The sequence below is a fragment of the Podarcis raffonei genome, chromosome 1 (assembly GCF_027172205.1).
Source record: "Podarcis raffonei isolate rPodRaf1 chromosome 1, rPodRaf1.pri, whole genome shotgun sequence".
NCBI lineage: Eukaryota > Metazoa > Chordata > Lepidosauria > Squamata > Lacertidae > Podarcis > Podarcis raffonei.
In genome coordinates, this window is record NC_070602.1 from 28,713,900 (window position 1) to 28,737,767 (window position 23,868).

General features: G+C 41.0%; 1 protein-coding gene across 19 annotated transcripts in view; it reads right to left on the reverse strand.

Moving 5' to 3' along the window:
• The window catches only part of NRXN3 (neurexin 3), a 1,132,087-nt gene that overhangs the window by 698,633 nt on the left and 409,586 nt on the right, over positions 1-23,868 (reverse strand). For 17 of the 19 annotated variants that reach the window (XM_053378036.1, XM_053378027.1, XM_053378045.1 and 14 more), the window contains one exon: positions 20,098-20,124. The exons of the other annotated variants lie outside the window; for them this stretch is intronic. In XM_053378036.1, coding sequence (XP_053234011.1) covers positions 20,098-20,124 — 27 coding nt within the window. The remainder of the gene's footprint in view (positions 1-20,097; positions 20,125-23,868) is intronic. 19 annotated transcript variants of the gene reach the window in all.

Sequence of the window (23,868 nt, forward strand, 5' to 3'; positions counted from 1 at the left end):
CGCGGGACACCGTCCCACCCTGACGCTGGGTGGCTAGGGGGCCGGACAGCAACCCAGCCCCACCAGGAAATGGACCCAACTTGTGGTAATGTCCCTATGTTGTGCATGGTGACAGGTAGGCACAACCAGCTCACATTTGGAATTGGAGCCAATATGCATAGGCTTTTAGCCACTAATGACGTGGACATCCCTGTAGTTCTGTTTTCATTTGTATTAGTTCTGTTTCCATAACTACCTCCAGGTTCCGCAGGACATTTATCAATATTTGTATTCATGGAGGAGCCTTGAGCGGGCTCTCAGTTACACGGCTGTAAAGCAGTTTGGGGTAAAGTTTTACTGATGAATCTATGTACAGTTAAATTAAAAGCTTGCACAGTGGCCTTCCTGCAATCATCTACAGGAATGAAAAAGGCAATGGAAAGTTTAAAATGCATAGAACTCTGTGCAATTACTACCACTGAACCACAGAGCCTATTCAAAACTATGAAGCAGATGGTGTGCTTTTATCATCAAAGGACACCCTAAATGTGGTATTTGCTATAAGATGTTTAAAACAGGTGTCTTGCTGAACTCACAGAAGTCACTAGGAAACCTGACAGGATGTGTGTCTTGAACATTTCAGCCTAAAGGGATATAATGAATATTGCTTGCTAAAGAAAAACAACAACTTGTAAGATTAGATTCCACTGCTTAATGATGGTTAGCATCCTTACTTTCAGTTCAGTTATGTTCCATTATTATTATTATTATTATTATTATTATTATTATTATTATTATTATTATTCCTCCCTTCACCCTAAGGTCCCAGGGCAAGTTACAGCAATTGAATCACAATGTTAAAAACAGTTTAAGGCAACTTAAACTCACAAAATAGAGTGGGTCATAGAAATAAAGACTGTCAAAAAAAACAAAACACCCTTTTCAGAGATCCTTAGAATTCAAATTTATGGAATAACCAAACAAAATTATTTATAGTAGGTTTACAGGAAATTTCACACTTTGATATGTAATCATGTATGCATATAGCTATTCCCCTAAAAGAACAATAAGAATACTCACAATTTTAAACTAAATTTTCAGTTTGCAGGGATATCCTGCCACTATAAGGTGCAATCTCTTTTTGTTATTCTTATGAAGAGAACTATATCCTACCAGCTGTATATAGAATCCTATTATTATTATTATTATTATTATTATTATTATTATTATTATTATCATTAATATTATTATCTGTGCTGTTATTTTAACTTTTGTGGTGAGTAAAATCATTGAAAAATGATTTCCTAACTGCTTGAAAACAGACACAAAAGTACCAGTGGTAACAGATAATTTTTATAAATACTATTAAATACTGATAAGCATTTAATGATGACTCTTGGGTAGGTGGGGCATGTTGGAAGGATTTTGTTGGGGAGTTGTTGCTGTTGTTTTTGTATATTTCTGATCTTGTGATTTATGTGGAAATGGTTCAGCTTGGTTATGGGGGTTTTATGTTGTATTTATTGCTTATGATTACTTTTCTTATGTTGTAGTTATGTATATTTTCATGCTGTAAGCCGCCCTGAGCATGGTTTGAACTGTGGAAAGCTGGCATGCAAATAAAATTACATGTGTGTGTATGTATTTAAGTCAGCCATTCTGGGGGTGCCTACAAACACCGTCAAAACAAGCAGCTAATGGGCTTCCTCTTGTGCAACAGGGCTTCCTCCCCTCTCTTCTACCTGTGCACCCATGACCCCCAAAATTATTTGGGGGGTCAGGAAAACCTTGAGCTTGAGCAGATGAAATGTTTGTAATAGTACAACACTGAATTCCACTCAATGTTACTGATACTCTAGGAAGCTTCTGGCAATTTTCCTTTACCATCCTCACACATGTTCATACTTGGCAAATAAATACATCTCTTTAAATTAATCTTCCTTTAACTGAAAAGCCTACTTCATAAAAAAAAGGGGGGATATAGTGAATTGCTCGTAAACGAAACCAAAGCATTGCAGAGGAAAACAGCTAAACAACAAAAGACCCACGCCTTCTAAATGGAAGGTGGGGAAACGCAATAAGAAAGATCATTTTCATGGTGGCAAATATCATTCCAAAACATTCTATTGAAAGGGTCTGTCAGAATGATTGCACTTCTGCCACATGAAAAACTATCTTACTATCTCCTTCTGCACAAGCAGCAAATAGCAAGATGATATGAAATGTGCCATAAAAAATCAGTTATTATTCATTTGTAAGTAATGACTTTGTCAGAATAGCAATAAAAAGTTATCTGACATCACCTCTTCTCCCATATATATATATATTGTGTAAGAAAATGACTAAATCAAACCACAGCTCCAGTCCTGCAGCTTCAAACTTCTGTAAAGTAATGGATGTTTTAAGCATGTCTTCAGGTCAGTTAGACACCATTTATCTAATGCAGGCATAGGCAAACTTGGCCCTCCAGATGTTTTGGGACTACAACTCCCATCACCCCTAGCTAACAGGGCCAGTGGTCAGGGATGATGGGAGTTGTAGTCCCAAAAACATCTGGAGGGCCGAGTTTCCCTATGCCTGATCTAATGATACATGGTATACTGCAATGACCATGCACAATTCCTTCCCAGGTGCAAGGATCCATGGGAAATCTAATTCCCATAGGTCCTAGTGACTGTTTAGAATGCCAGCATCCATGGAAACATCATAGAACCATAGACTGCAAGAGTTGGAAGAGAGCCTGATGATGACTTGTCCAACTCCCTACAATGCAGGATTATGCAGCTGTCTCATATGGGGACAATGCAACCTTGGCGTTATCAGCACCGGGCTCTAACCAACTGAGCTATCCTAAAGATCCTTGCGCCTGAGATGCTGCCACACAGCTCTGTCAAAGGCCTAATGAAGCCCTGCAGAGATGCATCTTCCTTCCAGGAAAGGGTAGCTGCATCAGGGAGGGCTGACGCTGGATCAAGCCCACAAGTTGGGCCAGAACTTTGGAGGGCATTTGGATGCCACTCAGTGTGCTGGTCCCTAGGGCTAATCGAGAGGTGAGGCCAGAGTACAGTCCGAGGTCGAAGGTGCAGTATAGAGACAGTCCGAAGAAGTTGAAACTGGATGCAGGGCAGGTAGTCGGGTGAGGTCAGGAGCTCCGGCAGGATAGCAGGACAGGGTTCAGGCAGGAACTGACAACCAACGAAGTTGCAACTTGGGACTGAGTCTGGCTGGCTTTTATCTGCCCCGAGGCACAGGTGACTCGCCTCTCCTGGCCTGGAGGCGAGCACTCCTCCTCCTGCGGGAACTTAGTTCCCTCTGCCTCTCAGGAGAAGCTGGAGGGTTACCGGACCCAGAGGCAACCTCAGCTTCCCCTGACGGGGCTGAGAGTGGAGCACCTGCAGGCAATGGGTCCTCCACCCCCCTCAGGAGCCAGAGCAGACTCAGCTGGTGCCTGCACTTGAGGATCCAACACAGGTGAGGAACCTTTGGGCTCATGCTCCAACCCCGGCTCAGCTGCTTCTGGAGGCAGAGAATCCTGTGCAGGCTGGGATTTCTCAGGTTCAGCATCCAAATCCGAATCCCAGGCCATCACACTCAGAATGGGCTCAGAATTTTCATATTGGGAAAAGCTTGTTTCCACCACCACCCATTTAAAAAAACAAAAATCAGAAGGAGAAAGCAAAGCAGGGCACAATACATGGCTGAAATGATTTATTCCGCTTAGTGGGGCAGGCACTGTGCAAGTCTGGCACCACTGTGGTGTGTCCTGGACTAATGGTTATCAACCTGAACCTGCAATCTCTGTGATGTGTAAATCAGTGCTTGTTTCAATGAAATAATCAAAGCAGGAACTGTTACAGCTTTAATCCAGATTCAGGTAGGTAGCCGTGCTGGTCTAATGCAGTCAAAATAAATTAAAAAAATTATCCAGTAGCATCTTAGAGATCAACTAAGTTTGTTCTGGGTATCTGAAGAAGTGTGAATGCACACAAAAGCTTATACCCTAGAACAAACTAAGTTGGTCTCTAAGGTGCTACTGGACAATTTTTTAAGCTTTAATCCAGCAAGGGACCCTCAGACTTTACAACAGGGCACAATAGATGAATGTACCATAAATATAAATATATAAAAAATATATAAATATATAAAAAATGACTAATTCTAACAGCTAACCATTTGCTTAACAGACAGAAAGCTCCAGACCAACTGTTACTATACAAAGGAATCAAGATATGAATATGAAGTATGGGTAATGTCAGCAGAGTCTTGCAGCATTGCTCCACAAACATCCTGTGCCAGGTATATTAGACAGAGCTATACTATTCTACTAACCATTTGTGCCAACTGTCCAATTGCATCTTAGTAATGATTTGCCAATGCAGACTTGCATCATTGCTAGTAAATTAAGTTTGCTCTCAGGGCATCAAGAGCTTCCATACTTTTCTTCAACTCTCCCAACCCACCTAGAAAGAAAGAAAAAAACCCTCCGCTGTGCAGCACAGCTGAACCCCCAGGGCCTTGATAATGTGCAATGATGCAGCATGCTCCACACTGTGGAGTTGAGAAAAGGAAATAAATGCTCTACTTGCATTTTAATTCTCACATTGGATTGGACTAGGGATGGGGGGAGAAAGCATTTAAAGGCAAGCCAAACTCACCAATACATGAAACATGGCCATCCTTTGAAATGTCCTCAATTTTGCAATGAAGTTCCACAGCCAAGCAATGTACATTGGAATGCTGATGAATTTTCCTGAGAACTTTTTTTATTATTTAAAAGAAATCCCAAATTTATGTGGAAATGTGAAGAATCAAACTTATGACTGAAAACACAAGAAACTGAAAGAAGCATAAAGTGACAGATTTGCCATCCCTCAATTGGACTCAGTGTATGGCTACCTCAGCTCAGAGTACTACAGCAAGGAATGTTGCTATAAAGCAGGTGTAGCAGGGAGGAACACATTTACCTTTTAACAGTGTAATGCTAACCATGCTTCAGCGAAAATCTAACTGTGCTTATTGGGGCTTACTCTGTAGTAAGTGTGTTTAGGATTGCAGCCTTACAATTATGAAGCAACCAGCAGAGAACCACATAACTAGCTTTAGATTTCTGCTCCTCAAATAATAGCCCTCTGTCCGCATCGTTGTATGGCAAAGCACAATTTAGGATGTGACCCTAACCCCATTTACCTGGGTGTAAGCCGCTCTTGAATGCAATAGAGCTTACTCCTGCATAGCTGTGGTTAGGACTGTGCTCTGCTTGATGACTGCAAAAGCTATTTTTCTTCTCCCACATCTTGAATAATTATTCATTTATTTTTTAAAAAATGCTTCATAAAGAGAACATTCCTTGCATTTGTTTTGTTTTACTGCTGGATTTATGACTGAACAGACTACATTATTTATTTATGTGTTATTTTGAAAACTACATAGTGCCGTACAAACTAATATTTAGCTTTTATGGTAAAACACTTGAACAGATGTGATTGACAATGAACCGTCTCAGATACTGTATTGATATACATCTTGGGCAAATTCTACTGTATAAAAGAGATGTTTACAAAAAGAGACAACAGGAAGCAAGCAATTCCTTTTGCTGAAATTTCAAGAACACCTGTCTCTTTAAATAAGGATTCAAAGAGCTCTTTCATTCAGTACAAGGCTGTTTCTCAAAATACATTCAAAGGCAGAAGCAAAACCTTCCAAGCTGCCCCTTGAATGCAAATGCAATGTGAAAACCACATCTATATCAGCAAGAAAAAGCTGTGTACAGAATCTTTTAGAAGTCTGTAGGCTGTGAGGGTCAATAGAAGTCACAGAAGCATGATGCAGGTAGTGTGATTAATATAATTACTATAGTTCAGTAAAACATTCCTTGCAGATTAAAACTCTTACCCCTTCCACCCTCCCCCTATGAATTAATCAGTAAAATGGACAAGCCATACGACTGTGCAGGCTACAGAGATATCTCAGCTATGATATGCATCAGAGATGCATCAATGTGGTTTCCGTGTTCCCAGATTGGATGAAACTGAAACTTAAAGAATGGCTTATGCTTCCATTCTCTTTAGGGCTTTCCAAGTAACTGACCAGCATTTTGAATCAGGCTTTTAAACAGATCAAGAGAAGAGCTAGTGAAACAGATGTAACAGTGGCCTTATTCAGGCATATTACAAGGGAGTTCAAGCAGTGAGTGAGCAGGCAGCTGTGATAAGAATCCATGCATAAATGCTTGCCGGGGGGGGGGGGGCTTCAGGGAACCAGCATTTTCCACATTCCACATACCGTTCAAACCTTGCACAGTTGAGGCTCCTTTGCATCTACTGCTGAACCCGCAGAGGCTGCCTCTCTGCAAATATCCATGCTGCACGTGCAAATGTTAGGGAAAGGCTAATTAGCACGAGTAGCCCCAGAAAATAGCTTCTTGGTGCAGCATGGCCTTGCTCACGCACTGGGTGAATTTGTGAGTAAAATGGAGCTCATGAAGCTGCATGATCTGAACAACTGGCCCCTGGTCAAAATGCTAGATGCAGCAGCAGCTTTCGAAAACTCTTAAAAGGCAGCTCTACTTAAAGTATGCCATTGTAATCCACCCCGATGCAATTAAGGCATGTGGGACCCTGGCTAGATCCCCTTTATCAAAAAATGAATGCATGAACCTAAGCTGCACAAGCACAGCTTTTTTCATTGTTTCTTCACATGATTTATATTCCACGCCTTTAGCAGAAAATTGTATTCCCAGGGCGACTAGCAAAGCAGCAGGAAACATTATTGTCAACTAGGGTCAGCCATTCCAGCCACAGGAGAGCTGGGAAACAGAGTCCACCAGCTCTGCTGTGACAGGCCAGCCCCACCAGTTCCCCTCTCCCTCCACTCTCGTCTGGGGGCAGTCACTCCAGCAGACTGCCTTGATGGGGAGACAGGAAGCAGGACTCATTGAAGTTGGTCCTCATAGGAACCACCTCTTCCCTCCCTGTTCCTTTTCTCTTGTGCATCATCCCCCCGCTTCCGATTGTAAGCCTGTGACAGAAGAGTGGGGTACAAGATGCTCTAAATAATAAATGTACAGGAGGCAACCATTTTAGGCATGTCCAATTAACGCATGGTCGCTGGTGTGCGGGTCCTTTTGGACCCAGAAGAGGACAGAATGGGGGCATAACGGGGCAGGGCATGGAGGAATGGGGGTGGGACAAGGAGGGGAATCTAACAAGTGCTTTTTCGGTAGTGGTCTGATCAGTTCCTTGAGATCTATAGCAATTGTGTCCTCTGCTAAAGAGGCTAATATGTATATGTATACACATCTATACCTGTTCATTCTGTTCATAAAGCAGTCCTTTGTCTGCTTCAATTTTTACAGAAAGGTGAAGGTCATGAATTATGAATTTCAGATTCCAAAAATGGAAAGAAGCAATAATCCTGACGAGGGAAGAATGGCAAGCCAAACTGCTGGACTATGCCAAAATGGCAAAACTAACTGGGAGCCTCAGGAACCAAGAAGACAAGGGCTTTTAAAAAGGAATGGGGAAAATTTATAATTTACCCAGGAGACCATTGTAAGCAAATCAAAACTTTAGCTGGACTATAAGAATCACTTGTAAAGTAACAAAGATTATGGATAATCTGAAAAAATGAAAATGGTGGAGAACGTACTGATATGTAGTTTTAATTATTGTTATAAGGACCTATGTAGGGGATTGGGGATGGAGTCATGAGATTCAGCGAATATCACAAAATGATGCGCAAACTGATTGTAAATTTGTATTGATAAAAACAAGTAAAATTATTTTCAAGAAAAGAATATATACTTTAAAAAAATGAAATGAATTTCAGCATTTCTAAATTTAAGATGAAAGATGGGATATGTTTTCAACAAATAAACTCTTTGAAGATAGAAAATGTGATAAAATATTGGTGAAGTCCAGACACCTAAGGAGATGGGGAGTTTCTGAACACTGTACAAACATTTTGTCAACTTCCTGCTCCGTTAGAAAGTATAACTTGCAACTATGAGCAAGAGTCACCTTTGAAATCAAGTTTTTAGTGATTGGATTAAAAGAGCTGCTTGGAAAGGCGTTGGTGAAATGATAAGTGAATTGCAGGAAATAAGAAATGTCACTCACAGAGTTCAGCAACCGAACGAGACTCCGCCAACATATTATGCAGACGGTCTCTGTAATTGGCATATACATTTTCCAGCCAAGGAACAGAATGGGGAGTGGGATTGTTGGAGTATGCATTTATACTAGAGCTGGGTGCAAATTTCCTACTCTACTAGTGACCAGAGAAAGTGTGCTGAGGGCATTTCACCAAATTTCTTCAGGAGGAGAAATTCTCCCGCAGTTTTTCAAGCTTGGGGCTCACCAGTAGCAGTGACAACAGCACAGCTTCTTTACCTTTTCCCTAAGATGTGTTTCTTAGCAGCAGTAATTACGTTGGCAGTTTAGCCACTATTTTATATCATTCAGAATGCCTAGTGACATTTCAGGGCATTGTGGGAAGTGGGTGCCACCCCAATACCCCAAATGGGGAAAATATATGCCCTTCTTTCCCTAGGCAGAAAAAAGAAGGCGGGAAAACAGAAATTTTCTCGGGGGGTGGGGGTGGGAAATCTCTTTTGAGAAAGACTGGTTCACCACTATGCAGATGCATTCACTCAGCCTTATCCCATTTTACTCATGTGTAAGACCTCACTATGGAACAACATATACATATATCTACCCATGAGAATTCAGAAAGACTTTGCTATGATGGATATGGTGGTAGCTGTTGAAGAACAAGACAAAGCCACTAGCTGGCACTGTGCAGAGATGCTTCACTCTCGGACCTGTTCTTTCACCTCAACATGGACTCCAGGATTTTTGTGAACCCCACAAGGTGTCACGGGTGTAGTGTTCCTATGTTACATATACATTGGGAATGGGATGCCGAAGACAACAGAGAAGGGGACATGATTAAAAGCTTCACCAAGCAATGCTAGCCAGCTCCCTGTAGCCACAGTGTGCATATCATTTCTGTAGTGACAAAAGAGGGCTAGAACACATGCACTCCTGTAGCCCTTCTTTATCAGGAAGAGTCCCTGTTTTCTGGTATCCTTCTCTCATTAATTACTATCCTTGCTTTGTCCCCAGTTTGGCCTTTGGGATGGCTCACTGGTAGAGCACCTGGGTTGGAAGCAGAAGGCCCCAGCTCAATCAAAGACCTCTAGGGAGAGATAGAAAGGACTCCTGTCTGAAACCCTTGTAGGCCACTGCCAGCCAATGTAGGAAACACTAATGTTAATATCAGCATGACCCATCTGAGCTAAAGGCCGTTTTAATAAGTTTCTGGGTTATTGTTTAAAAAGGCTGGTAAAATGCTACCTCTACTACTATTTAATTTAGACACTACTTACATGCCAAAATGGTTTCTAAGCGTTTTGCAACTACTGTAATTAAAATCCACGATAACAATTCCATTGGGGTATTAAAACACCCTTAATTAAAATATACATTACAATAAATTATTGAAAAGTGTAACAATAAAAACATTTTTAAAAACAGTAAAAGCAGTAAAATCAGGAGTGGATTGGGTTTAGCTGGACCTCTCAGGCACACTATTTCAGAACATTACCCTTTCTGAAACAACCCAAAGTAATTTGAGCCTCATCGCTAACTCGTTCTTTGCTACCTTGTTAAAGATTTGGAAGATATGGATGGAGGTCTTAGCACCTAAAGTATCTCCACTGATTCCTTTTCTACACCATCTATTATTCTGCACTGGGGCTAAATTCCAACAGAATACATACTGGGAATCTAAAGGACTTTAATGAGCATTTTGATCATGGCTGCCCCCTGGAACTGGTTGACCTTTATGACAAATCGGACTCACTGGAACTTAAATGGTTTCAGTTTTTCCAAATTCAAATATTATCTGTAAAACACACATTCATAAAACGGGAAATGTGATGTTCTTAAACGCATTCAAGATTTTATGTGTTAAATCTTTGGGTATCTTAAAAGGTGTAATCTCCATGCTGTGTAAACTATTTACTGCTCATCCACAGGAACACCGATAAGCCTTAGAGAGGTTTGGGAGCAGGACTTAAAAATCCCGATAACAGAGAATGTGTGGAACGGTATACGGAATAAGTCTCATACTTTGGGAAGCTATGCTGAAATTGTATTTTACACCTAACAATTGTATTTTACACCAGCTAAGTTATACAATATCAACAGTTTTTACCTGTCAATTGCCGAAGGGGGTTGCAAAGGTTGGAGAGATATTATTTCCACATGTGGTGGGAATGCCCAGTTGGCCAAGTGTTCTGGGTAATAATATTTCAGAAAGTCTCTGCTATACAGCAACAACTTATTCCTATAGATCCTGTACAAGCTTTATTGTCAATATTTCCTGACACAATGAAAAACACTTTCTATAAATATCTACTCATTTTCTTATTGAAGTTGCTCAGCACTACAATCTGAGAATTAACTACGGTGGCTAAATTGACAGAGCACAACAGACAGGCTAGCAGAGTCAAAATGAAAAAGCTTTCTCCATTTCCTGGTACCCCTTCATTGTTTAAATTATTTAAATTACTTCCTCTGATTTTACAAAGGCCCTTGCAGTCAGATATAATTCCTAAGTACTTCTGGTCACTGGTTTGATAACAACATAACCTATGATTGCTTTATTTTACCTCACATTATACATTCTTTCTCAAGTGTGAGAGTTTACAATTTTGGATGTCACATCTGTAACCAAGTACTGGGAAATTTAATTAATTTACAAACAATAAAAATAGAACGTTCAGGGAACATCTCCCTTCTTTGGTGCAATGCCAAAACTGATGAGGCCTCTCATATTTCAGTGGAGAGGAATTATTACTAGAAGTAATAAGTTCCTAAAATTATCACTCATCAAGGTTCAGCTGCCTCCCCAGAATTTCAAAAAATCAAACCTCAGGGCTTAAGTATATTGTAAACAATATATAGTAAAGGTAAAGGGACCCCTGACCATTAGGTCCAGTCATGGACGACTCTGGGGTCACAGTGCTCATCTCGCTTTACTGGCCGAGGGAGCCGGCGTACAGCTTCTGGGTCATGTGGCCAGCAGGACTAAGCCGCTTCTGGTGAACCAGAGCAGTGCACGGAAACACCGTTTACCTTCCCACCAGAGCGGTATCCATTTATCTACTTGCACTTGACGTGCTTTCGAACTGCTAGGTTGGCAGGAACAGGGACTGAGCAACGGGAGTTCACTCCATCGTGGGGATTTGAACCGCCGACCTTCTGATTGGCAAGTCCGAGGCTCCATGGCTTAACCCACAGTGCCACCCGTGTCCCCCTGGTCTCTAAGGTGCTACTGGACATTTTTTTAAGGTTTAATCCACCGAGGGAACCTCAGACTTTACAACAGGGCACAATAGATGAATGTACTAGAGCAATGTACCTTCCCACCAGAGCGGTACCCATTTATCTACTTGCACTTGACGTGCTTTCGAACTGCTAGGTTGGCAGGAGCAGGGACCGAACAATGGGAGCTCACCCCGTCACAGGGATTCGAACCGCCAACCTTCTGATCGGCAAGCCCTAGGCTCTGTGGTTTAGACCACAGAGCCACCCGCGTCCCAAAACTATATATAACCTAATGTTAAAACCTTTGGGCAGCATTCAACTACCACATCCCATCAGCAAAATGATCTTTCCTTGTGCAGTGGGACTTTCCTCCTCTCCCATGCTCACCCTGCACCCTGTCCAAATCTGTTCCTGGGGGTTGGGAAAATCCTTAAAACAAATTTAGAGGGTGAACAAGGGGGAGGGGAGGCAGAGACTACTCAGTTGTACAAAGAGGAATCCTCACACTGACAAAATGAGATACTTAGCAATACACTGGAATCCACCCATTATGTCTTTCTAGTTCATCTTTTATGAGAACCAATATGTTTTTGGCTTTTAAACAGGTGAATCCTGTTGGATTCTTAACAAAATCCCATCTAGTCCAGCATTCTGCTCTCACAGTAGCCACACAGATGCTGCGGGGAAGCCCACAAACAGAATGAGTGCAATAAGTCTCCTGTTCATCTCTGCCAATGTTACTGGAAGTAGTATCTAGGTATCATGACTGGTAGCCATTGCACTGCATGAAGAAGGAATTGATTTTGTCTATCTTGACGGCTGGCAACCTGGCAGAACAGAAAGAAGGGATGCTAGCTTTAGGGCTATGGTGGCACCCTCTCTTCCAACCACAGGTTGCTCATTTGGGAGGTAAATTTCCATAAAGAGAAGCTGGGAGACAATTTTGGTGGATGAGGCTTCCCGCCATTATAGCTATCCTTCTAGAACTTGGCAGGTTTCTTGCCTAGGGGCACCTCTCCAATGTATGCTATTTTCATTTTTAAAAAATATTCAGTGAAACAATAGCAAGGATAAATTAATCATTAAAAAGTCACCGAACTGTAAATGGTTTTCTTTCAAGATTACTGTGGTTGACATTTGGCAGTATTCACCATTTCAGAAGGAGAATGGCATGCACTCAAATTTCCTACAATTCTACCAAATAAATTATGCGGGGGGGGGGGGGGAGGTACAGATGGTTCCTTCTTCTTTTTTTAAGGAACACACACACACCCCAATTCACAGTGCCCGGCAAAGGGAGGGGGCTACACATATTTGTCTGGGATTTGACAGGCTTTATGTACTAAAGATTTCCTCTTATGCCTGCAAATTTCATTCACTACTTTAAGAAATGTGGTGAGGTGGTTATAGCTATAGGCTTATTTCCTCATGGTAGTCAATGGGAAGTCAGTGCAACATTTCTGTTTTTCTGAATTGGGATTCTGATTTGTACCCAAAGCTACTGACTCTGGCTTTATTAGGAACAGAAGAAGTTGAAGTCTTGCTGCTACCCCAAAGAGGGCACCTCCACACTCCAAGAATGACTCTGGAAACTAAGTGATATTCCCACTGGGGCAATTAGTCTCAAATTAGAAGGGTCTGTCACTGTGCTGACAAAAGCACTCTAGTTAGTGTTCAAACTACTGCTGCAGCTCTTGTTGTTCTGCAGTTTATGGAACTTCTCTCTGCACAGCAGTATGGGTGGCTTCAATGCTGCGGCCAACTTTTCCTAATTGAAATATATTATTTTGGAGTGCTGTTTTAGAATTAATCGTTTTTGTATTGTGCTGAAATTGCTATTGCTGTTTGTTTATACATTTTCAAAAAATAATAATTTTTCTACTGCTCCTATTGTGGGCCATGCTAGAAAAGCACAACCTGTAAATCATTTTGCAATATACTATCGGTCCCTCACAGAGACTGCATCAACTAAAGTTAACCTCAGTCTAACATAAGAGAGAGAGGTTTGAAGAAATTACCCCAGGTAGCTTATCTGAAATAAATATTGGTTATGGGTGTGAATTTTTAAGGTTCCTATGTAGAAAAACATCCAAAAAAATGTCTATTTGCCATTATTTAACTAAATTAAACACAACTTAGAAATGCAAACAGTAGTTGATGGCCAGTGAATCACTAATTAGCAGAGGAAAACATTGAAGAGTGGAATCAACTACTCTCACAGAAACTGCAATTTATCCTCTCATCCTACCGACTCGACTCTAGTTTTGCTGGGGAAAATCAAGGAACTGGATGGCCATTTCTAATAAATACTGACATCAGCTGCTTCCGAGTGACATTTTTTGGTCATCAGCAACTGGTTCTGCCTCTGTGTCTACATGTAGAGTGGTTGAAGACAAATAACTCAAGAGGCTCACTCTGAAAAGTTGCTAAGGGGGTCTAGACTGCATGCAGCCTGGAATACAGTAGAAAGGAGGCAGCTTGAGTTGATCTTCCCAAATGGGCCTGATAGCATGCCAGAGAAAGCTTTGCCCTGCTCCTGCCTTGTTTTGTAGACATTCTATTTTCCATGCTGTCACTGGCAGGTAGCAAAGCATACCCACCTTGTCTTACAACTCTCTGAGAGTGAAGCTACCAATTCTGTATCTTCACGGTGCTTTGGGCCATCGGTTTCTCCAAAGAAGCTATGTGCTGGTGGCCTGGAATTAGTAGCTGCTTAGCCTACAATCCTAAGCATGCCTACTCTAAGTCCTGCTGAATTCAGTGGGGCCAACTCCCAGGTCAGTGGAGTTAGGATTGCAAGCTTATTCCAAAACCACTCCACGAGTCAAGTATGTCAGCAGAACCATCTAAACCCTGTCACCCTTCCTGGTGTGTCCTGCTAAAAGGCCTTCAGAAATTACTGAGAGAAGCAATGGCATTGATACATAGTGTGGTGGGAAGGAAGGAGGGATGAAGAAACAAACTTCCAGGCCCCAGGCCTCTCTGATTTCTAAAACAGGTCAATTGGAACCAATAGGAAAATGTCACCTAAGCAACAGCAGCCACCTGGAGAAGCAACGGGCATGAGAAATTAATAGCTGCTCACAATGCTTCTTAGCTAATATTCCTACCCCGTTTACTTGAAACATGGACACTCATTAATATTTGCCAGGAAATAATGCTCTTAAGCATGTCAAGCCCAAATAAAATTAAGGCATCTCTCACCTGCAGAAAGCCCTCTCTACCAATTCCCCGTGGTGCCTGAAATGCCTCCCATAAAACTTCCCCTGCCCCCACTATTTTGATTTGGGGGTGGCTCAGTTTGCAAAGCCAAATTCTGCATGATGTCACTGAGATTTTGTCCATCACTAATAACGTACTTGTAGGTAATTCAGGTGTGATAAATAGAATAATAGTGCATCTGAGTTGGTTATATATTCAGGTTTTACTTTTCAAGAATCAGCCAAAGACGTGGTCCTTTATTAAAGAAACCTTGGCTATCCCAGAGTTAGTTGCATTATGTTGGCAGTCAAGATCCTCTATATTTACATAAATCAAATAGGCTTCTAAAGAGAGCTTAGTGTAATTTACTGTATAGTTTACAGAGAATAGGGTTTGTGGTCTACCCCTCTTGTTTCACGTCTGGGAATGATGCCCAGAGTGCTGTCAAAATTGAACTCAAGCATCAACGATGTGTCATAAATTGTATGCTACTCAGAAGTGAGCCTTTGACATGAAAAAGAAGGTTATCATTTTGTAATAGGAATATTGATATTGATTTCTTTAAACTCATTGATCAATCGTATTTCTACATAAAGCTGGAGAAAGGTTGGGCTGGAGAGAGAAATGCCACACTATCTGTCATAAATGCATTGGCAAGAACCAATTGGAGAGACCACAGGAGATTTGTGTTCCATGTTGTCTACTTCACATGACAAATAATTTAGAAAGTACTTCCTCTCATAGAGGGAGGCTCTGCTAATACAGAAAGATGTCAGCATGCTAACAGGTTCTTAATAGGCAATTAAAGGCAGGCCTATGCTTATAGTAAGTGCCTCTTGTGGTACCAGTTAATTAGCATGATAAAATCCTCATTTTGTTTCATGCTTCCTGATGGTTCTTTCGTTTGTATTCATGAGAGAAAAGGCATGGTAATTTACCCCTGTGAATGCTAGCGATAATTAAAAACGCAGAAAGTGATTTGACCCTTATCCACAATAAGGCTCAGGTGCAACAAAACCCATAGGAAGAAGAAGAGCTACTGCACCTTAATGAACTACAGACAGTTTAACATCACAGCCAACAACAGTGAAGTACTCATGGCTGGGGCAGGAAGAACAACTCGACAGTTTTTATTAGGCCTTTTCTGACCTTCCATAATATGAACACGACAGGGGGCATTGCATTGAATGTTAAAACTACATTCTCTCACAACTGATCATATATATATGAATGATATTAAGGCTCTCATTTAATTATATGTAAGTATCTATAAGCAAATCCTGATGGGCTTTCTTCTGGTAAGGTAAAGGTAAAGGGACCCCTGACCATTAGGTCCAGTTGTGACCGACTCTGGGGTTGCGGCGCTCATCTCGCTTTATTGGCTGAGGGAGCCGGCGTACAGCTTCCAGGTCATGTGGCCAGCATGACTAAGCCACTTCTGGCAAACCAGAGCAGCACACGGAAACGCCGTTTACCTTCCCACCGGAGTGGTACCTATTTATCTACTTGCACTTGGACGTGCTTTCAAACTCCTAGGTTGGCAGGAGCAGGGACCGAGCAACGGGAGCTCACCCCGTCGCAGGGATTCGAACTGCCGACCTGATCAGCAAGTCCTAGGCTCTGTGGTTTAACCCACAGCGCCACCTGTGTCCCTACTTGCAAAAACTGGTGAGGATGTGCAAAAACGGAGCACTAAATGCGCATGTGCAGACACTCTTAACCATTTCACAATTCCAAACTGGCCCCGAGTTGCCATTTCCCCTTCCTTCTTCTTACTACATACTCTTACATGAAGGCACATGTTTACTGAATCTACGGTGTATGAAAAGGGGTAAAAATCAAACTACCACCCACAGAGTACTTAAATAAGCTTAATATATAAATAAGTCATTTCCTTTTTATCAGAAAACCTATTTGTAGATTATTATGAATACACACATCCAAACATAGCATAATAAATAGAAGCGCTTTTGGAGAAGTTCACAGTGCAATCCAATGCATGTCTGCTCAGAAGCAAATATTACTGAGTTTAATTAAACTTCCTTCCAGGTTAAGGTGGTACAGCCTTCGCCAACTAAGTGCACTTCCGGTGTTTTGGACCACAACTTCCATCAGTGTGGGCTGGAGCTGTATTCCAAAAAATCTGGAGAAAACCCAGCTGGCAATGGCTGCTGTATAGGATTGCAACCATATACTGCAATCCAATACACACTTATCTTGGGAGTAAGTCCCAGTGAACTTAAACAGCAATTACTGAGCTGAGTGATTAGCCAAGCATAGGACTGCACCATTAGTCTCCTTTTGCTAATCATTGCCCTGCAACCAATAAAGCTAATAATGTTCGTTTTATTCCTTTAAAATTCTCATATTACAGAAACAACCTGAGCTTTTATACCATGACAGTACAGTATTCCAGTACGTGTTTTGTTACCAGTTTTCTACAACTCTGGGTGTGTGTTTTTTGCATGTTTGTGACACTCTCTTTGATTGTCTTAATAATTTAAAATTTGATTTCCTCCCCTCCTCAGTATAAAACTGCCCGCTTCTAGTTCATGCTTACTACTTCACAGTGAAAGGGGAGGAGGATGAAGGAAAGTGAAACACATGGTGGAGGAGAAAGTGAGAATGGCAATTTCAGGGAACATGAACAAACCACCAATCAACAAGATGAAACACTGTGCGTGTGTTTTCTGCATTCCTTCAACACGTTAACAGAATAAGACAAATGATAGCTAGAGCCTTACCTGTTGGACATGCAATGGAGCTCTCACAGCCAGTACGCTTGGTAGACACAGTGGGAGAATATTCAACTTCCTCATGAGTGCTATCCTTTGAGTATGACTCTGTTTGCTCTTAATAACACAGACCAAGTGCTCCTTGTTTAGTTAATAGAAGTGACTGCATCATCTGATATTTTAAGTAGCCATTTCCCCAAGGTTCTTTGCCAGAAAGCCCCATAATGTCCTTCAGTAGAAACCAATTATTGACAGTCTAATCCTAACTTCGCTCCTCCCCCCACCATGTAAAAAAGTAGGGGGGAAGTTGTCAAAGATATAATTTGATTCAGGTTTTATTTGAAGCCCAATCTATCAAATCTGTCCTTTCTTGTGTGGGGGGGATTGCAAACCAAAATACAGATATCCTTTGAAATTCACACTTATTTGAATTTTGCTATGCAGTTTGCCAACCAAATAATGGTACAAAAATGCATCTGCTGGGGAAAGATGTGCATAAAAACGAACATATTGGTGAAATTAAATCAATGGGCAAATGCTTGCAAAAATGAATGCATTTGTCACAGTTGCATATGAACTGTGTTTATTAGGAAAAATTCACACTAAAATGCTGATGAATTTTCATGTATTGGGAAAATGAGAAACTGAGAGAACTGAAATAGACAGATTATTCCCTCCCTGATCAAAATCATAATGATCTATGTTCCCAGCTACGTGTAACCAACAAAGCTCTCTCCAATATTACTCCAAAATGTGCACATCAGTGCAAAAAAAATAAATTAAAATAAATTAAAAACCTGCATCTTTGTCTATTTTCTCCTCACGTTTTTATATTTTTATTTTAAAGGTAGAGGAAAAGAAAGAAAATGAATATATGCACAGGGGTAATCCCTGGGGTTCTCTAGCTAGCATAGAGTTTTCAAACTATCAGTACTTTCCATGCCTTTGTCCTCCTTCATTTAATTATGCTTCTGTTGAATAATGGAAAGAAGCAGTTGGACTAGGCCATCCCAGTTGGGAACAAGTATGTTTAGGGTTCTGAATAGCTAGCTCCTATGAGTGGTAGTATTCTTATTCTTATTATAAAGTATATGAGTGGGTATTTTAAAATTATTATTATTATTATTCATAAAAGCCCAGTCCAAACTTGTTTATAAAGTGTGTGTGTGTGTGTGTAAGAATATTTGAAGGGGAAATGTTGTAAAATAATAAATATGTAAAAGCCCATGTAATTAAGCATTCATGAAAGCAAAATTACTTAATCGAATGCTGGTGCTCAGGAGGAAACTTGTAAAAAAACATTTGATAACAATGAATATTTTTCCAGTTGGAGAAAAAATTCTGATAGTCTCTCAGTAGATTCCCTGTTTCTCTCCTTGACCTTTTCCTATTAAGTGACAGAGACGCGGGGGTTTCTTCGGGAGGGAAGAAAGCTTTGTTTCCTACTGTTAGCAGTCCTTGTTATGCACTAACAGAATCTTGGCAGCTGGGGATCTAACTGAAACATTTTTTGTGAATGGTAAAGTAGGATGGGATGACAGCCATGGTAAAGTTCCTCACATGACATGCTTTCAAGCACAGTGTAAGGAGTAATGGAGAGGACATGGACCTTCTTAGATGCATAGGCTGCAAACCATTTAATGCCAACTTCAACCAACTGAGAATTCTCCTTGGGGAGAAAAGTCAAGGTGAAGCTACTAGGTATACCATGAGCTATGAAGGTGCCACCACTGCATATCTTTCTTACTCTTATTCTGACCTCACGTAAGAGGCACAGGAACAGGAGGAATCCCCATATCCACTGTCAAGAAGATGTGTGAAGGGAAACAAGGAAGCATTGCTCTATGCATCCTAGCTAAGTATTCATGTTTCTGTTGCAAACAAAAAATCAAGGATCTGTCATAACAAAACAGCAGGTCTGGAAAACTTCGTGTTTTTTGTGGTTTTAATGTTTTAATTTATCTAAAGAAAGTACTAGGTTTGGGGTGTTTGGGGCTATTGCTTTGGGGAACTGAGAGTTGATCTAAGCATCAGCATTGGTTTCCTAGGGGGTTCCTTGCTAATTGTCTGTGCCTTTGTAAATAAACAAGATGCTGCAACAGGCCTGAAAAGCTCCCCTGGACCTTCTTGCTCAGGCTTCCCCAACCGGATGCCCTCCTGAGGTTGTTGGACTACAACTCCCATCATCTCTGACCACTGCTTATGCTGGCTGGGGCTGATGGAAGCTATGGTCTAGCAACATTGTGAGGGCATCTGGTTGGGGAAGGCTCACTATTCAGGAGAGGCATGAAAATCAAGATGGTAGGATGATCAATCTGAGTATTTATAAATTCTTCCCCATTCAAGAACATAATTTGTTCTTTAATCTAATGTATAACCCCGCTCAAAGAATGGATACCAATGAAATATCAGACAATGCAGTCACAGTTGTGGCCCAAACTACTTCTTTATTTATTGTCACAATAAAACAAATTTGTTGTAGTGGAGAAGTGCATACAGTACCTGTTATTAAAACTGCCTCTAAGGATATTTTCCCATGAAAGCGGAAAGCTACTGAAATACATTTTCAGTTCCTCCCATTCCCTGGATTCTCGTCTGTGAAGCTGGGAAATATAACATTTCATTTGCCCCTGGAGAAATCTTTCACACACATTACATTCATATATAGAGCCATCTCAAATCCTCCCCAAGCTTCAAAATCTACAAAATCCCAAAGCATTTTCTTAAAGCGAACTGAAAAGAAGAAACAGTTTCTAAAATAGCAATGGAAAGAATGTTAATTTCTTTTAAATATATATTTATATATATAGAGAGAGAGAGAACAAAATGAAACTTGAGGGGAAACTTACTGGCGTTACAGTTTATCCTGATACAGTCTAGATGGGGGAAAATAAATGAAAGATGAAATTGCATCCTTCAAGGTAACAGCTGCAGACATCCAAAAACAATCAGTCCACCCTTCCGGGGACAGACACACGCAAAGAGATGTGGCCATTTTATATTTATATACATTCTGTACAAACTTAGGAATGGCTGCATACCTACAGTATATTCTACAGAAATATCAGAACCCTGTATCTAACCCAGAACTGTGTGTATGTCTCTGTGCATATGAGTGTGTGTATGTGCAAAAGAAAAAAAAAGAACAGAACAGAAAAAGAGAGAGAGAGAAAGAAAGAAAGAAAAATATATACTATATACCACTATGTGGCAAGTTGGGAAAAGGGTGCATTGAATATTATCTAGTGATTCTAATCAATAACTGCTAATTAAAAATAGCTGATATGTCACTTAGGAACATATACTCTCCTTCAAAATGCCAATCTTTCCCCCATTACATATATATATATATATATATATATATATTTTAAAAACCTTCTAGGATTCTTTTAAGAAGGGCAACCTTTACACTGCTTTTTTTGAATTACCCATGTGTCACTGCATAAATACAACACCTACCCGACAGTATACCTAAAGTTCTGGCTTGGAAAAATCTGCTGGTGCAATACTTAACCCTTTCCACCACTGCTAAGAACAGGTCTGTTCCTTTTGCAATAACCCAAAATTCTTTGGGAGAAAAAAAATGTGTGTCATCACTGTTCTCCAAGATGAGGAAAGGGTTAACATACTGCCCCTTGTTCCCTGTCATAAAATGGCCACTTGCAAACAGCTAACCGCACGAACGCCCAGCCCAGATTTCAGTTCAGTTTGGAGGATTGGGGTATTTTTTTATTTGGGGTGGGGGGCAGTTGCTACAAAGACAGACAGACAGCCAGTTCTTCAGAGCCCTGTCTCACCTTTCTGTCTGAATGTTAGGACTGAATGATGCACCTACAACATTCAGGAAGAAGGTGAAATAGGCAGTGCAGAGGCAGGTCTGGTCATCTTTGCCAACTCTATATGCTTCACTCAGATGTTTCAGATAGTACAAATGGATAAAAACAAAGAAGGAAAAAGAACCAAGGTAATCCTGAAAGCATGTTTTGCTTTTGGTAAAGTATCCCAAAGGCTGTGTACACATGAGCAGCTTAAACTGCAGCTAGGTCACTCTTTTTCTGAATTCAAATTGAAGCTGGTTTTGCGGGAAATGCATTAAAATGTAGGCTATATTAATAAAAAAAACCAGGATGCAGGATAGATAGTGAATTTGACTGGAGGGCTCTTAATTCTTAAGGTCATGAGCCACTGTTTACAGTCCCAGTAATCCAGACTATATCATGCTATGTGTGGTATGTATATATAATGTTGGATAGCCAGAAACTTGGAGAGTAGAGGATGTTGTATGTCTCAAGAACGCATGAAATAGAGTGGATGGTGCTACCTACTCTGTGCTTAGGGGAACAACTTAATACCCAATGAAAAGGACAGTCCTTCATATTAATGAGAAAAAATGTATTTTTTATTTTGGAAAAACGTGGGAGGAAAAGATGACAAGGAATCTGAGTGATCAGGAATAAACCAATCAGGAGCAGTGAAGCTGTAGAGAGTCTGTTTCCCAGCAGATCTTCTCGTAAGAAAATATGGGTTTGGTTTCGTGCGATTAGGTTTGTCATGTGTCGTCAACCGCAACAGAAAAGTGGGAGCAAACAGTCCTTGAGCATTTGGTACAATCACCACACAGAGGTGGCTATATCCCTTTTGCAGATGTGTGCTGGTGGCGTGAGATATCAACATAGATAAAAGCTGCTTCTATAAACAAAAATCTTCCCAAAGCTGGGGGAGAGGAGGATGGGAAGGAGAGAGAGAGAGAGAGATTATCTCTGAGCTCAAATGGCTGTGCTTGGACATCCAGCTAAATAAAAATTTAGTGCGGTAAGAATGAATTTGGGAAAGCCTTAGGCTTGTATACACAGTTTAGAAGTTTAACACCTGAATCCTAACTGTTGTTAATCTCAACTATGGTTAGTTAAAACAATTCAACTATGGTTTGTTAAAACAATTCAGGTTCAGAAACCATAGTCTGAAGCTGGCCGGTTTCAAATAAACCATAATTAACCACATTTTGCTAGGTTTGGACAAGATGAGAAGCTAGGGTTGATCTAAAATTGAAGCGGAAATTTCCAAACTCTTCTTCATGCCTGTGCAGGAAGTGGGGGCAGGGAGAATACAACACCCTGAGGCCACCTTTGTTTTCATCATGCTAAACTATGGTTTAACATGATGTCTGAACCAAGCCAATGCTATGGTTATTAAAAATGGGTTTTAAACTGGAGTAAAAAGAATAGGCTGATAACACATTAATTCCATTTAAGGAACTTGTTTGAAGTTGCAGAAACTGCTTAGGATTCCCTCACCAACTGTTCTGTTATTATCAGCCTTTTCCTACCTCTTTTGGGTATTATGAACAGATTTACTTTGTTTAAGTCTGACATTCTGTCCCTAGCTGTCATTCCTGATTGTCTGCAAAATGGAGCAAGCGCTACTTTCCCTTCCATTCTTTGGGATTCTCTGGTCATTCTTCATTGCAATTTCCATTGTTTGCTCTGACTTATAAAACATCTCTGTTAGGTTTATACAACTGAGATTATACCTATCAAGGTGTGCTATTAGCAAAAGTGACAACGCAGAGGGAGGTGGCGGCATACACAAATTAAGAGATGGATGTCAGCAAAAAATCTGATATTACAAATGTTATCAATTCTATTATAATTTTTATAATAAGTAGCCACATAAGACTTCCTTCGGGGAAATGAAGGAACATACATCATAGTGCTTCAGCAGAGAAGATAGCTGGCCCATGAATCAATCAAGCTTGGAGATATATATATGAAAGAAACATAAATGAATGGCTGTCAAATCCAAGGTGTCACTAGTATTGCTCAAAAGGATGATACTTAGCACAGTGTGCGATTGGGAGGTGGAGATGACTGACCACACTTCCCTGGAGGAGTCTGAGTCAAGACAAGCTGGCCATAGGTCCTGCCCCATGGCAGAAGCTTGACCACAGTCCAGCAGGAGGGAAAGTATGGGAGGAGGGATGGAGAAGTTGAATGATCTTAAAACATGGGCCTGTGGCACTACTGCAGTGCCAGTCAACCAAACCAGAATGCTGAATATGAAGGTGACTGTTTCTTCACGAGCGGCCATTCCTCATTCTCTCAGCACATGCTTTAACCTGCAGGGCAAATTCTGGGGCATGTGGCTCGCTGAAGTCTCTCTCTCTCTTTCTATCCTCCCCCCGCTTCTTCACCTCCTCCCTCCCTCCTCCTCCTTTCTCAACAGAGAAGTGAGATCTCTCATATTTGGTTATCTACTCTTTACAAAGTCAGGGTCCAATATGTTGTGAAGTGTGTTGTTAAGACAGAAAGAACGCTGCCCAAAGCTCCCATTTTGGGAAAGTCTAACTACTCCTTAAGTAAGCAGCATATAGATACAAGAGACTCTCTTCCCCCCTCTCCTCCAAATCAACCTACCCTTCCTCTCTGTTTTTGTTTTTGCTCAAAGGTGTGGTGCAGGTGAGAAGGATATGCCAGCCCCTGCAGGCTGCTCTGTACACTCTGTTCGAAGGGCTGTTTGCTGTGCGGGCCGCAGGCTTCAGGCCTTTGAAGGGTTGAATACCATCTTTTGATATACCATGACGGATGGGGTGTAAAGAAGCTTTTACGACTTGGATACACAGC